Here is a 13,237-nt window from a genome sequence, read left to right as displayed (position 1 = left end):
GAGATAGGGAGGGAGAGAGAGATGGAGAGAGGGAGAGAGAGAGAGATAGAGAGAGAGAGGGAGGGAGGGAGGGAGGGAGAGAGGATGAGAAGCATAATCGAAAACCCTCCTGTGTCTGACAACTGATAATCTAAGGATTCTTGTTAAACTAGGTAGTGGACTGTGAAGGTTTTTGAAATATGCAAAGGATACTTCTTGTCTCTATATAGACCATTGACTGGGCCTAATACTTCAGTCCTTCAATAGAAATCACGTTTAGAAACAATTTCTACTACTTAAGTTGCAGAGATTCTGTCCCAAAATGAAGCAACATTTTATCCAAAACATTCAATTAACTTTTATCTTCCAAATGTACTTGTTCATGCAAACCAATGTATAGCCATCTAGCGACATATGTTTTGTTCCAGTTACCAAATATTAACATGCTAATACGCTAAACTAAGACAGTGAACAATCCCTGCTTATTAACAACACAATGTTAGCATTGAGCTCAATCAGTGGGAATTGACTATGCACATTTCAAATTTGATTCGCTACTGCAACAATACAATTTCCCTTCCTGGATGAATAAAAGTATTTATGGATCTGTCTATTAATTACATGAGAAGTATGAGAAGTACTAGCCTTACCCTTGTGAATTTACCATTCATCTTGACAGAAGCGTGAGTACCTAACATTTTCCTTTGAAGGGTGAATCTTCTCCCAGTCTTGTTGAACCTTTGCAGCTTATCACCTGCTACAGCCTCTTGCTCTGGGTTTTCATGTTGCCTTTGATACTGTGGGGAAATGCAGGCTCTGGCAAAACAAAGGCCTGTTGGAGGCGCGACTGATTAACCTCCGAATCTACGATCGTAAGCAGCACGCAGGGATGAGTGAGTCCATGTTGCACCGCCATGTTTCTACAGTAGCACAAAACGGACAAACATAATGACCTTGAATGTTTTTACATATAGTGGGTGTCCTGGGGTGATTCACTAGTTGAAATACAAAGAAGAAGTACTATAGAATAAATAACTAACTACATCTTCATCTCATCACTTGATATTGTGGAAAGACTTGAGACAGTGGTCAAGCCTCTTGTCCTTGAAGGCCACCGTAGCTTCTGTAAATTCTCCGAAAGGGAGGGGTCATAGCAAGGGAGCATTGCAATCTAGAATCTCACCACTAGATGCAGCTAAATCCACCACTATTACACCATGTACCTTTAAAGCTAAATATAATCAGTCCTATTTAGATGTCTTTTACAGTTTTTTTCGATTGCTAAACCACAGTGGGCACAACTGGAGCGACATGTGAAAAACTCTAACAACACTATGCACAGCAGCAGTTCATGTGGACCAAACTCTAGCCCATTTTTCATTGCTAAAACACAATTTTCAAAACTCTACACACTTATCTCATGGCTTAACCACAACCTGCACAACACTGTGGATTTCCAGCACTTTTTTCAAATGCTAACACACTGCTGCCACAACTGTAAACCACATATTCAAAACAGAATAGATTTCAGCCTAGTGCATTTCAAACACTGCGGATTGCAATTTCAACTGAAACACTAAGAAGGTGTCTTGTTTTATATATAGGGAAAGCTCAACAATATATATTTTTGGGAAATGGACCAATGAAGACAGGTTGTTAGAGGGAGAAGAGTGGCAGTGAGAGTGTGGATATGTGGAGGAAGACCCAGAAGATACAGAGCTGTAATTTCTGATGAAATGATCAAATAGATTATACGCCGTTCCTTTTATTTGGTGATTTTTACGGGACATCAGGCCGCCGTGATTAATGTTAAACACACGTCCTTCAACTGCTAACATGGTCGCATGTTTAGAACGTAGGCCATGGAACGTCAAACGCCCCCCTGTTCCGCAACAACAAGCTGGAGTATTTAAACAGAGAGGCGGAACTGATTGTGTCGGGAATCTTACTACCCCCCGAGGTAGTAAAATTCCCGGAACAATCACTCGCACCTTTCTTCCCTCGTTCCGCAACGGTCGCATTTAAACAGCAGGGCGGAGGGCCGAAAGGCCGGCATATTCCCGGCTTTCACTGGCTGTGTAAAAGGGGCTAGTGTCTCTCATTGAGAGAAGCAGGGTTGAGAGTGAAACCAAATCCGCAAAGATCTAAAGTTGCATCTGTAATACGAATTTTCCAGCAAACAAACAGGTGAGAGTTGAATCCTTACAGTAAATGACAACATTATGAGAAAAACTGTAAATTAGCATATGGACCCTGGTAGAGTCCAGTAGTTTGGTGTATGCTTATTTCAAGGTGTGTTAACCCGCCCGGCTGGCTGCCTGTGTAGTGGAGTGATGTGGGGATTTCCTCCTTCCAGAAGCACTCAAGGTTATTACTGCGGAGGAGGATCTGAGCTCTGCTGCCTGCTACGCCTGTTTGAAGTTCCCCTCAGCAGTTTGCCCTAAGAACACTCCCACAGATCAGAGCAGAGAGCTTATACACACACACACACACACGCACGCACGCACACAGGCACACGCACGCGCACGCGCACGCACACGCACACACACACACTAAAAACTAATTCAATATTTCTCTGATAAAAGTCCATTATAATAATTTGACCTACCATTATCATGACATAGCCTATAGACTGTTCAAATCAACTACATTTACATCACACACACGCACACGCACACACACACGCACACGCACACACACACACACACACACACAATAAAAACCTTCTGAATTAGTGACATAATCATAGATTGAATGTAGAGTAACAGAATATCTCTATTGATCATTGATTCTTGTGAAGTCGCTTTCTTTCTCCGAAACAACTCACACCCTTGGATCACTTTGTGCCTGGTAACTCGCCGAGGCTTGCCCATGTGTAGCCCTGCGATTTATAAAGTGTACCTATCTAAGAGCTGGAGATTAATGTATAACACTTTACAATAAGGTACACAAAATCGTAGTACCTACTACATAGATATGTGTTACCTACTACATACGTTTTTTTTGTGTTACCTACTACATAGGGTTTTTTTTTGTGCTACCTAACACATAGGGTTTTTTTTGGTGTGTTACTTACTACATAGGTTTTTTTTTTGTGCTACCTAACACATAGGTTAATTCTCTAAACTGCAGCCTAAGATAAGTCAGGATGGTGAATCTTATGTTAGGTAGCACACAAAAAAAAACCTATGTAGTAGGTAACACAACAAAAAAAAACCCTATGTGTTAGGTAGCACAAAAAATTAAAAACTTATGTGTTAGGTAGCACAAAAAAAAACGTATGTAGTAGGTAACACACCAAAAAAAACGCTATGTGTTAGGTAGCACAAAAAAAACCCTATGTGTTAGGTAGCACACAAAAAAAACCCCTATGTAGTAGGTAACAAAAAAAAACTATGTAGTAGGTAACACATATCTATGTAGTAGGTACTACAATTTTGTGTACCTTATTGTAAAGTGTTACCGAAAGGGTAACATCTATGTAGTAGGTACTACAATTTTGTGTACCTTATTGTAAAGTGTTACCGAAAGTGGAATTAATTAGCTTTGAGCGCATCCTTAAGCCCCTTTCAAACACCTAGCTTATACCTGCTAACATCATTTTTTTTCTGTAGTGTGAATGGGCGCAATCGGCACAAAGGTATAGTGCCTAACTTCTGTCGCCCCCATGAGGAATTCTGAATAATGACATTCACTCCCGGGTCAAATTACTTTGCAGTAGACACGGGTACTTATCGACCTCCTATGATCGGCATGAATTTGAACATCACACCCGGATAAACACGCTAATATTCGCGATGATGCGTGGCACCAATCTCTGCAAGTCATATCTTTGTGCTGTCAACTGAGGAACTAACATTGTTTGTGGCTTATACGTGCGACAGTGACTTTGTGCTTTAGGAACAAAAGTACACGATATGATAAAGTACTTCCTGCGTTCTGCTTTCATTATCCTGTAACCACTGCCTGTGGCCACATGGGGCGCTGTCCTGCAAAGCTAACTTTAACTTCAACTTGAAACTCTGAATATTTATGTATTTACCTTTTTGCTGCAGTAATCTTGTTAGATCTTCTGCTGTTAACAAAACTCCAATCAAATTGCATTTGACAAAAAAGTATTTAAGCATGAAAAGTTATTTGCATGACTTGACGTCAGCCTTTTTTGCACAATATCTTTCACCAAAGAAAAAATAAATAAGACTATTTGTCTTTGATATCGAATTATATTAATCTATCGCAAACTCAAATGAGTGACTTGAAAACCGAATCACTTTTTGTTTGTTGCTGTCTTTGATGTTCTATGTGCACTACTGCAGCCTCGGAGTCTCTGTGTGGGATTAAGCCAGCAGTCACTCAAGCTGTGGAAAAGTTTTGTTAAGTGTTTCTGTTATTACCTTTGATTCAGGCGGTTACCGTTTTCACCGAGAGGATAACAAACACAATCCTTTTGAGCCCGGTAAGAATGCTCTGCGGTCTGCAGCGGGAGTAATTAGTGGTATTCTCCAGAATTTGGACTTTGGCCAAAAACACTGGCATTTCAACCCGCCACTGTTATAGCTAAATGTATACTACTGGGGTTCAAATGAGCTGAAATGGGCAAATAAGACGTGCAAGGTTTCACGGTTAAATTCTTCTCGCGTATCGTTTTTCTCTTGCCCCTGTCTTTAAGGTGCTAGCTCCCTAAGCCCTAGCTCTTTCTTTCTCTCTTTCTCTTGTTATTTTTACCTGTGGAGGTGCAGGTGTGAAAGGGTGAGGCCCATGGAAAAACATTTGATTCTGTAAGCTTGTCATGAAGGAATCCAGTGACTGACCTCTTGCATCTTGGCACACAATGACAAATGGCTTTGCAATTTTCCGCCTCACTGAGGGGCAACAAAGCACATTTCCACTTTCCCCCGTGTAGGCAGCGAGAGTACAGTCTTCCTCTGACGAGCTCTTTGACCAAGAAGAGAGAGCGTTTCACATAGCTGGGCTCTTTACTTTGGAGATTGTAGCTTCTACATACTGTTAAAGTTGACAATAACACTTGGAATGACAAACATGGTTTAAGTGAAAGCCTGACTTCACACAGTGAGGTAATATGTTGATGAAGAAGGTGGCTTGTTTTTCTTGCACAAAATTCTCAATATTACTCCTACATTTTGAGAATCTCTTATATTTAATGTAGAATATAATACAGCTTTTCCTTTTTTGTCTTTTTTACATCGTTGATTGTCATAAATCTTTGGCATTTAAACGGTTAAGCATGTCATATGTGTGCATCTAAGCCAAATGAACATTTACACATATTACCTGATCTGAGAACAGTTTTGAAGGGAAGAACCAGGAGGATGGGTAAAACAATATTTCAGCTTTGAAACTTGAAGACAACATGTGATATTTTCTGTTTTTGTGTGATTTCAGGTGCAGTTTTGACATATTTTCTAAAGTCTTGCTTATGATCTGTCTTTTATTAACTGATCTTGTTATTTAGTCGCTAAATAGTGGATGAATATATTGTGTAGTGAAGAGGCTAGGTCCTAAAAATGTGGATTCACACAAACGGTTAATAGGCATTCCTTATTCTCTTTATTTTTATATGAAATAATAATATGTAAATAAGTCTGTCATCTCCCCAAACAATAGCAAACCTCACACTTACATATGTTAATAATGTTCTCAGCCTGATTCTGTTCTGAGTAAATATTACATCGATTAAATCTAATCTTACGGCGCTGCACACAGTTTATGTTGCCTTTCTCTGTGGGATACATCCATCTAGTTTACGAGCTCGCCGCATCGTTAACGACGTCTGGTATAATTCCACATTGCTAACCAGTGTTTTCACTGCTGATTGAATTGCTTCCAAAGCCCAAAAGAATGTTTAAAGTAGAAGTCTATGGAAATGAACCAATTGACCTCTGTTCTGACCCCAGAGATCCCAGCGCCCTGTGGGAGCACAAACTGTCAGGCGGCACCAGAGTCTGGAAATCAAAGGGATCCGTGATGCTGTTATTAGTGCGGTGGCACCCTGAGACCCACTGCCACTCCTCTACACACACACATATACACACACACACACACACACACACACACACACACACACACACACACACACACACACACACACACACACACACACACACACACACACACACACACACACATACACAGACAGACAGACAAATATGACACAACATGCATGCACACAAACACATTATAATACAAATCTCAAACTATTCATAGAACATAATGGCACATTACGGCCTGTTTTGCTACTAAAAATGAACCAGTGAGCTATACATTGTGTGTGTGGGAATGTGTGTGTTGCGTGTGTCCGGCCGAGGAGTCCAGCCGAGCGATTATGTCCTGTAGGGATAACCTGTCATGGCGCTGAGAGCCTAATTGATGCCTCATGCTTTGGGCGCAATTATAGCGCCCAAATGTCAAGACCTAATTTGTGCCTCTGTAATGTGGACACATGGGCCAGAGTAAAGGGGTGACACGGCCGCTCCGGAGGGACTCACACGCTGGTTTGGTCAGCAGATGTGAGGGGGCCAGGGGGGGTTACAGCAAGGAGAGATGGAGAAAAACCTAAAGTGAGTTTCCTGATTACTAGAGGCAGTTTCTTAATAATGAATGTGACTTTTTTTCTTTATTTGGCATATTAATGAGTTTAAAATGGTAACATTAGTACATTTTCGTGGATTCTTCTCATTGGTGGCAGAAGCGGTATTCAGATCTCCTACAATTTTCCTGCTTTGAAAATTTGTATTGTTAGAAATTGTACTGGGTAATCAAAACTTGACCGGTAAACATATTCATTATGCCTTTTTCTTGCATAAAAACTATCTTCACTGATCGAGGATAAAAACTGTTATGCTTTTAATGAAACATTGTCATAACTGTTATCCAAATAAGTGGATGTCACGGTACATCATATTACTTCTATAAATAGAACCATATCTCATTGGCAGTACCTCTTGTGGACCTGTCATTGTACCTGTGTGCTGTATTATATGCTACTGATGTCAGCTGTGTGTTTGTTTCTTCAACTCAGCCTCCCCCCGGTAGCCTACGCCGTTAGTTAAACAAAACACTGTCAGTCACTGGCGCGGCGGTGTTGTTCACCATGTTTTACCCCTTCAGAAGTGAGAGACGAAACTCTGCAGAAATGACAGTCTTCTTCCTCTTCGTTTTTATTCCCAACACGAAAACGCAAACATGGTTGTTTCCTCCTCGCGTCTCCATGGAGATGCAAACAGAGGAGCATGTTTTCCATTGCTAGCTGACAGCTTGCGATGTGGAGTGTCAGTAAAAATCAGGTATGTCGGCCCTAATTGCTGCTGGAGGAAGGCAGACCGCAAAGAAAATCCTCTTAGTTGTATGACACTAAAAGTGGTGGAACTCAAAACGCAGCACAATGTTTTTTGGTGTCTTTCCAAGGGCAAAAGAGCATTTAACGATGGAAGGATGGATGATATTTGTAAGTACTTTCCAAAATGTTTCCAGTATGCCTCTCTCTCCCTCTCTCTCTGTCTCTCTCTCTGTCTCTCTGTCTCTCTCTCCCTCTCTCTCTGTCTCTCTCTCTCTCCCTCTCTCTCTCTCTCTGTGTACTCTGATAAAATCCCAAAAGTATCAAGTGGATAACGCTATATACTTACACTTCTGCTGTAATCCTATATAAACACACATGCAGCTCATAATTTGTCGCGCACGGCAATTTAACTAAGTTATCAACAAACAACAAAGAGCCTTAAATCAATAGTTGCAGGATTCAAATGACACAAAGCTGCAGACAGCAACTTTATGCACACACACACACACACACACACACACACACACACACACACACACACACACACACACACACACACACACACACACACACACACACACACACACACACACACACACACACAGGTGAGCTTCCCGGCACCTCCCCAACACAGCCTAGTAAATATAGAAATTATGCAAAGCCATAGCTATACTTCCACCCTCCTACTATTGCTTCTGCTAAGTCATAGCCCCAGCTGACGAACAGCAGACCTGAGATCAGAGTGTGTGAAGCTTGGTTGCTGTGGGAACACCTGCGCTGTCTGGACTGTGAAGATAGACACAGAAGATCACTGATTTCCACACCTGCCAGTGGACACACACACACACACACACACACACACACACACACACACACACACACACACACACACACACACACACACACACACACACACACACACACACACACACACACTTGATTGGGTTTCCTAGAGGACCCTTTAAGGTGATGAAAGTCAGCGAGTGTCCATTAAGCGTGTGAGTCTGGTGCGGATGAGGGGTTTAAGTGTTTTCAGTGAGGAGCCACAGACCACCTGGAGGAAGGTGGGAGTGTGTGTGTGTGTGTGTGTGTGTGTGTGTGTGTGTGTGTGTGTGTGTGTGTGTGTGTGTGTGTGCTGTGGGACAAAAGCCTCTGTCATAGGGCCATGCAAGACTCCAAAAACATTGGTTAAACAAGTGCCAAATAGCACTTCTGGGCATCAGGTATCTCACAGGTCAGGATTTCCAACGTGAGCAGGAACGAGACGACCTTCAAAATGTCAAAAGAGGGCACGGGACAGGGGAGGGGGTCAATCTCTTGGATACGCAAAAGCCTGCTTTTCATGGTGACAAATGTGGCACCACACTCTTTAGCTCTGAAATGTGGGAAATGGTAAATTCCTATTGGTAGCGTTTTTTTTCAGACTCAACGAGCTTTACATTAGTTTGCCTCATTCACCCTCATAAACCGATAGCAGCAGCTAACCACGTATGGTGCAATCTAATTTGGGAGCAATTGGGAGCAATTTGGGCTTCCGTGTCTTGCTAGGGGACTCTTGGAAACGTGGAAGGAGGTGGGGGGTCGACCTGAAGTGAATAAAGCACGCCATGTCCATCATCTTCACGCCTGTTACATTTCCTATGAAGCTACAGAAAGACAAGTGGTGACAGCATTTCCCCCCAAAAATCAAAGAAAAACAAGCTCCAGAATGCTTTTTTTTCAACTAGTAATGAGGCCTTGCGTGTGTTTACTTGGCAGAATGGGGATGTCCAGTATTGCACGCAGGTTATAATACACTCCTGGATGCTGTCATTAATCGACGACAGAAGCCCGTTGATGTTCAAGGTGTGAATTTGGGAAAGTCCCAAAGTATCGCGCTGTAGAAAGGTGAGAGAGAGAGAGAGAGTTGGCAGCAGGTTTGACTCCCTTTGTGTCGAGACACCCCCACTGACTCGCCACACACACACACACACACACACACACACACACACACACACACACACACACACACACACACACACACACACACACACACACACACACACACACACACACACACACACACACACACACACACACACACACACACACATGCTTAGATCACAGGCTGGGCTTTCATGCTTCAACACAGATCTTTCCTCAACCGTGGAGGAAACCGTGCAGATATGAGATAGTGGAGCCTCCTCTCTGTGAGTTATTCTGCTTTTTAAAAAGGCATAAAAAAATTTATTTCCATTTTTAACACAAAGCAACAGAATGGAAGAGTACAAGGCATTGCATAGAACCGTCTTGTCCGCCTTGACTTCCATACTTTAATGAGATATTTCAACAGATTTCAAGTACTTAATCCTTATCGCGCCGACCTCCACTTTTATACAGCAGCTAAAGTTGCTATAGGTCCCAAGCTAAAGGTCACATTTTATTTGGCCGTGATCGTGTTGTTTTGCGGCCTCCCCATCCAGAGGACTAAGGGCCGAGGCTTTGAAGTTTTAATGCGTGCATCAGTTCAACGACTCCCCTCTCGGCATAATGGGCTCCATAAAGAAAGACAACATTGGTCTCGTAAGCGACTTTTATATGTTTAAACTCTGCACGACTAAAGCAACCAGTAAACTATGCTTCTTTTAAAAAATAGCCCTTAAAAAAGTGGGTTATTGTAGGTGACTAACAAAATAAAATACCTCGGAAAAATAAGCGATTTTGATCACATTTTGAGCAATTTATTGTTCAGATTGTCAGTTTGTTGACTTCAGATTCTGTTCTGCAACACATGTAACAGTAGTTTGGTGAGAATTGATATGCCAACATTACAAAGATTTGTTTTGAATGGATTCACAGTTGCCATATTTTGATATAAAATGCATTTCAGACGTGGGGATCTTTTCCAAAATGTCGCCAATATGTTTCATAGTTTTTGGTCATTCTACAGTATATCACTACAGCTGAGCTTTAGCTTTTCAAAATAAAGGACATAACGGTACAGTGTTTCAGTCTTTATATAATCGATACAGTTTCTAGTGGTTTCTCTATATTGCGTGTTTATCTAACTGGAAAAATATATTCTCAAATAAATAAATATATAACATAAATATATGTATCTAAAAATGAATAAATAGTTACAATTTGTTGCTCTTTTCAAACAGGTATAGACACAGGTAAAGAAAAACAAACAGAATTCCTTCAAAGTCCTTCTGAACAAACTACTGGTCTCTCTGGCACAAGATAAAAGTTCCATTTCGTGACAGTACATATTCCCACACAGTCTCCACGTTAACTGACGTCCTTGTCCTGTGTCCAACCATTGTAGATACTCCATTTCCCATTCATATCCTATTCCGCACAGGTACTTTTCAGGGTCGAAATATACGCCCCTCCACCCCCGATTCTGCAGACATTCTAGTCTGTCTGGCCGACCCGCTGAGAGACGTCCCGTGCATTCCTACAAGAGGCCCGGTGCGTGTATCCGTGCTAGCATAGGCTGCTGTCCACCACACGCAAAGGCTACATCCCCATTGCCTAATACGTCCATCTTCCATTGTCTTCTGCCTGCATAACTGCCAGGGCTTTTTTTAAGTTTTCGCAGCTATTCCTGAACTGGACCAGGCCTCCCAAAAGTCTCAGCTGTGTCCCAGGATGTCTCTGTAAAGCTCGGGCACACGATCGGGGTCCACAGGCCTAGGCAAGAAGTGAGTGAATTTCTGGTGCCGTCTAGATTTAGTCCCGTCCCTAGGCGTCCCGTCTTTGTTTAAAGCCACAAAGTATCGCGTCCCTCTGTCTCCGTGCTTGTAGAGGTTGGAGGAGTATGTGTTGTACCAGTTCTCCTCAAACTGCTCCCTGAACACACACTCGGCTGAGAGCTTGTCCTGAAATCAAAAGGGTATGACATGAGAAAAAAGCATGGCGTATGATGCAGATATAGGAAAACATAGATAGATAGATAGATAGATAGATAGATAGATAGATAGATAGATAGATAGATAGATAGATAGATAGATAGATAGATAGATGGATAGATAGATAGATAGATAGATAGATAGATATATAGATAGATAGAGATACATAGATAACTTTATTGTCAACCAGCTTTACATAAAACAATTGTACATTTAAACTAAATTTCGTTCACATTATTATAGAAGAACAGCTCACTTCTTACTAGATATAGATTCCTGAAAATCAAAATATCTACAAATATGAGAATTGAAAAAATCAGTCAGCACAGGTGATAAAATTTAATTTGGGAAAACGTGAATGGTACTTACAGATCCATACAGCTCTCCTTTGTCGTTCATCCCCAGATACAGTCCACTGTCCACTCCTCGAATGCTTATCAACCCAACAGCCAGGCTTATGAATTCCAAAATACCTGCAGAAGAAGAATAACACAACTGTTCGATATGGGCTTGGTTGAAGATGAAAGAATATTATCAAAGAATATAATTCAAATCTGAGAAGCTGCCTACTTCTAAAATTATCACATTTTAATAAGCAGAATTAATAATTCTTAACTGTTATACTTGTTGCTGCTTGGTTTGACAGATAGTATTTTGTTGAGCTATATTGCAATATATTAATTGCATATCCAAGGCAAGTTTGTAGCACATTCAGACTCAAGGCAATTCAAAGTGCTTTTAAGAAGCATAATAATACATTGGAAATAAGAGATAAGAAAATATTGAAATTGCACTTAAAATCAAATTATATTATTTATCATTGTTTCACTTTTAATCTCGCTTAAATTTGCCATTGTTTATTCTGTTATAACTGTGTTGCAACGTAGGCTATAATGGCTTTACATTCATGAAAACTGTGTCAAAAATAGTAATTTCAGAATTTACCAAATCGACTGTGGTCCTTCCTCGTCCCTTGCACCGCGCCATCCGGAAGTATCTCCAGATGGAACCCCGTTCTGCAGTACAACTGTCTCCTCCTGAGGATCCCTTTGAGGTGCGTTAAATCCCCCATGGTGCTCCGGGACCCCCCCAGCCGGCTGTCCCCCGGTATGAGGAGGTGCTCGCCCCCAAAATGCAGCGTGGGACTGTCACCAAGAGGACTCAGGAAGAAATGGGACCCGACCTGAGACACACCGTCTATACTGCCGTGCATGAAGCTTCCAACTTCACCCAGAGTAGCAGCACCACCGCCGGCCATCGCGTTGAAATCTCAGCGGTTAAAGTTCAGTTCAGGAGGTCCGAAAGGGAGCGCTCTGGCGTAGTAGAATACCTGGCTTGAGCTTGTCACTTATTGCATGTTTACGTCCACCTCATCCAGTTCTTAGTACGTTTACAAGGACGCACGGATTTCCCCCAAAATGACGTACAACTCACCAAATATCCACTTCTATCTGCACCGATTTCTTCTTATTTGTTCTCCCTTTTCTTGTATTTATAGCGATGTGTCGTCATCAGCTGGAGCTCGTCTGCAGTTATCCCTCATGTTGCATACCTGTTCAGTCATAGCGCACGAGTTGACGGTGATGGAGAAGAGCCAGTGGCAGCAGTGATAGTAGAGAGGATAATTCAGTAGTGAGGGCTTGAACAAACGCTGCAGTGCAGGTAACAGGAGCTCCTGGTTAGGGCTTTGCGCTCAGAGTAGAGTGGCACTACTGGGCTGGTGAGGCAGGTGCAAAACCACAGGACTAGTAAATGGGGCGGGGCTGTCACAGCTCAGACGTGCCCTGGCAGGGATTTTTTTCCTTGTCCTGAGGCATTAAAATAAGAGAAACAGTGGGAGGTAGAGAGTTGTTGTGGGTTGTGGGCTTAAAGTAAACACTTATAAAATACAAAAAAATCAGTACAAATAAAATATACGTCACTTATAATGAAATGAAAATTATATATATATATATATATTTGTCTGTTATCTAAATATTCAAACATTTACTACACTGTACTGAATTGGAAGCCCTTTAATCCCAGAGCGACTTGAAATACCCACGGTATATCTCGCGAGCTCGCAGCA

The 13,237-nt window shown here is 41.8% G+C and overlaps 1 protein-coding gene across 1 annotated transcript; it reads right to left on the bottom strand.

Annotated features, from left to right (window-relative positions):
- Window positions 1–10,893: 10,893 nt before the first annotated feature.
- fgf20b (fibroblast growth factor 20b) lies at window positions 10,894–12,427 on the bottom strand (the record flags this gene model as incomplete). The annotated part of the gene is made up of 3 exons (XM_080035257.1): window positions 10,894–11,139; window positions 11,539–11,642; window positions 12,115–12,427. 3 exons carry the CDS (start codon window positions 12,425–12,427, stop codon window positions 10,894–10,896), a joined length of 663 nt encoding a protein of 220 aa, XP_079891383.1.
- Between the last annotated feature and the right edge of the window lie 810 nt (window positions 12,428–13,237).

The sequence above is a fragment of the Ammodytes marinus genome, assembly GCF_949987685.1.
Source record: "Ammodytes marinus genome assembly, chromosome: 10".
NCBI lineage: Eukaryota > Metazoa > Chordata > Actinopteri > Uranoscopiformes > Ammodytidae > Ammodytes > Ammodytes marinus.
Note: the sequence above shows the minus strand (reverse complement) of the source record. Positions and strands in the feature narration are given on the sequence as shown.